This window comes from Bison bison, unplaced genomic scaffold (genome assembly GCF_000754665.1).
Source record: "Bison bison bison isolate TAMUID 2011002044 unplaced genomic scaffold, Bison_UMD1.0 scf7180017864492, whole genome shotgun sequence".
In the NCBI taxonomy this organism is placed as follows: Eukaryota; Metazoa; Chordata; class Mammalia; order Artiodactyla; family Bovidae; genus Bison; species Bison bison.
In genome coordinates, this window is record NW_011495051.1 from 6301840 (window position 1) to 6303076 (window position 1237).

Consider the following 1237-nt stretch of genomic DNA (forward strand, 5'->3'; position numbering starts at 1 on the left):
CCCACTCCCACCCACTTCCCCACCCCGGCCCCACCCCTCCCCAGCTCCCCCCGGAAAGCTCCTGTGTGGACACCCTGCTCAATGGCGTGGGACCCTCTGAGCTCTCAGTCCTGGGACACCTGTGCTCATTCACAGTTCCCTGGTGAAGGCCAAGGACCACCTTGCCGAATACCCCAGGGCTAGGGGTTCCCTGTGGCTGAGTCTGGACGCAACTCTTAAACCCTAGGGCTTGGGCTCTGGCTCCAGTCTGCAGCCCCCAACCCCCATCCCAGGGGGCCCTTCGCCCCACCCCAGTGGCCTAAGCTCAGGGTCACATCTGACCTCGCCCTGCCTTCCAGACTGGAGGGCAGGGCTGGGGGTGCTCACCAGTCTTTGACGAAGGACTGGAAGTCCCCCGAGAAGCCCATGTGTCCGGGCAGGAGCGGGGGCTCCTCTTGGAGGACTTTGGTGAGGACCTCAAAGTCTGTCTTGCAGTTCTTGTAGGGGAACTGTCCTGTTGCCAGCTCCACCTGGGAGAGAAACGGGCAGGGCTGGGCTGGCCAGGGAGGACAGGGCCCTGCCCTTTCTGCTGCCACTGCCTGCCTCTGGGCCCCGAGAAAACCCAGCCTCCAAAAGCCGGGGCCCCAACTCACCAAGGAGATGCCCAGGCTCCACACATCGGCCCGGATGTCGTAGTCGGGCTTGGTGGGATCCGGGGGGTCGATGCGCTCAGGCTGCCGGTGGGAGGTGGGAGAGGGTGATGGATGAGCCCTGGGGCCGGGGTGGGTGCACCACCCCTCCCGCCGGCACCCCCGGGCCCCCTACTTACTGCCATGTAGGCGGCACAGCCCGCACTCCGCGTTTTGGCTTTGGAGTCGACCAGGCGGCCGCTGATGCCGAAGTCACAGAGCTTGATCTGGCCCCGCTCGTCCAGCAGGATGTTGGAGGGCTTGACGTCACGGTGGATCACGCCATGCTTCTCCTTCAGGTAGTAGAGCGCCTTCACAATCTGCAGTGTGGGCAGCGGAGGACACCGATCGGTGACGTGGAGGCCGAGGCTGGGGGGCACCTGCCTGCCCACCTGCGCCCTCCAGGCCACTCACTGCCACCGTCATCTTGCCCAGGATCCGCTCGGGGATGGGGCCCTGCATCCGCTTCTTGAGCTTCTCCGCGCACGTGCCCATGAGCTCCATGGCGATGAAGACGTCCGTCTGCAGGGACAGCAGTGGCTGTACCCCTCTGCCCACCCGACAGGCTC

General features: G+C 65.5%; 1 protein-coding gene across 1 annotated transcript in view; it reads right to left on the reverse strand.

The window, feature by feature from the left end:
* The window catches only part of MAP2K7 (mitogen-activated protein kinase kinase 7), a 4732-nt gene that overhangs the window by 1122 nt on the left and 2373 nt on the right, over window positions 1–1237 (reverse strand). The window contains exons 5-8 of the mRNA XM_010828482.1: window positions 1083–1190; window positions 809–988; window positions 633–713; window positions 367–509 (exon numbers count right to left, since the gene is read on the reverse strand). Of these exons, the coding sequence (XP_010826784.1) occupies window positions 367–509; window positions 633–713; window positions 809–988; window positions 1083–1190 (512 nt within the window). The remainder of the gene's footprint in view (window positions 1–366; window positions 510–632; window positions 714–808; window positions 989–1082; window positions 1191–1237) is intronic.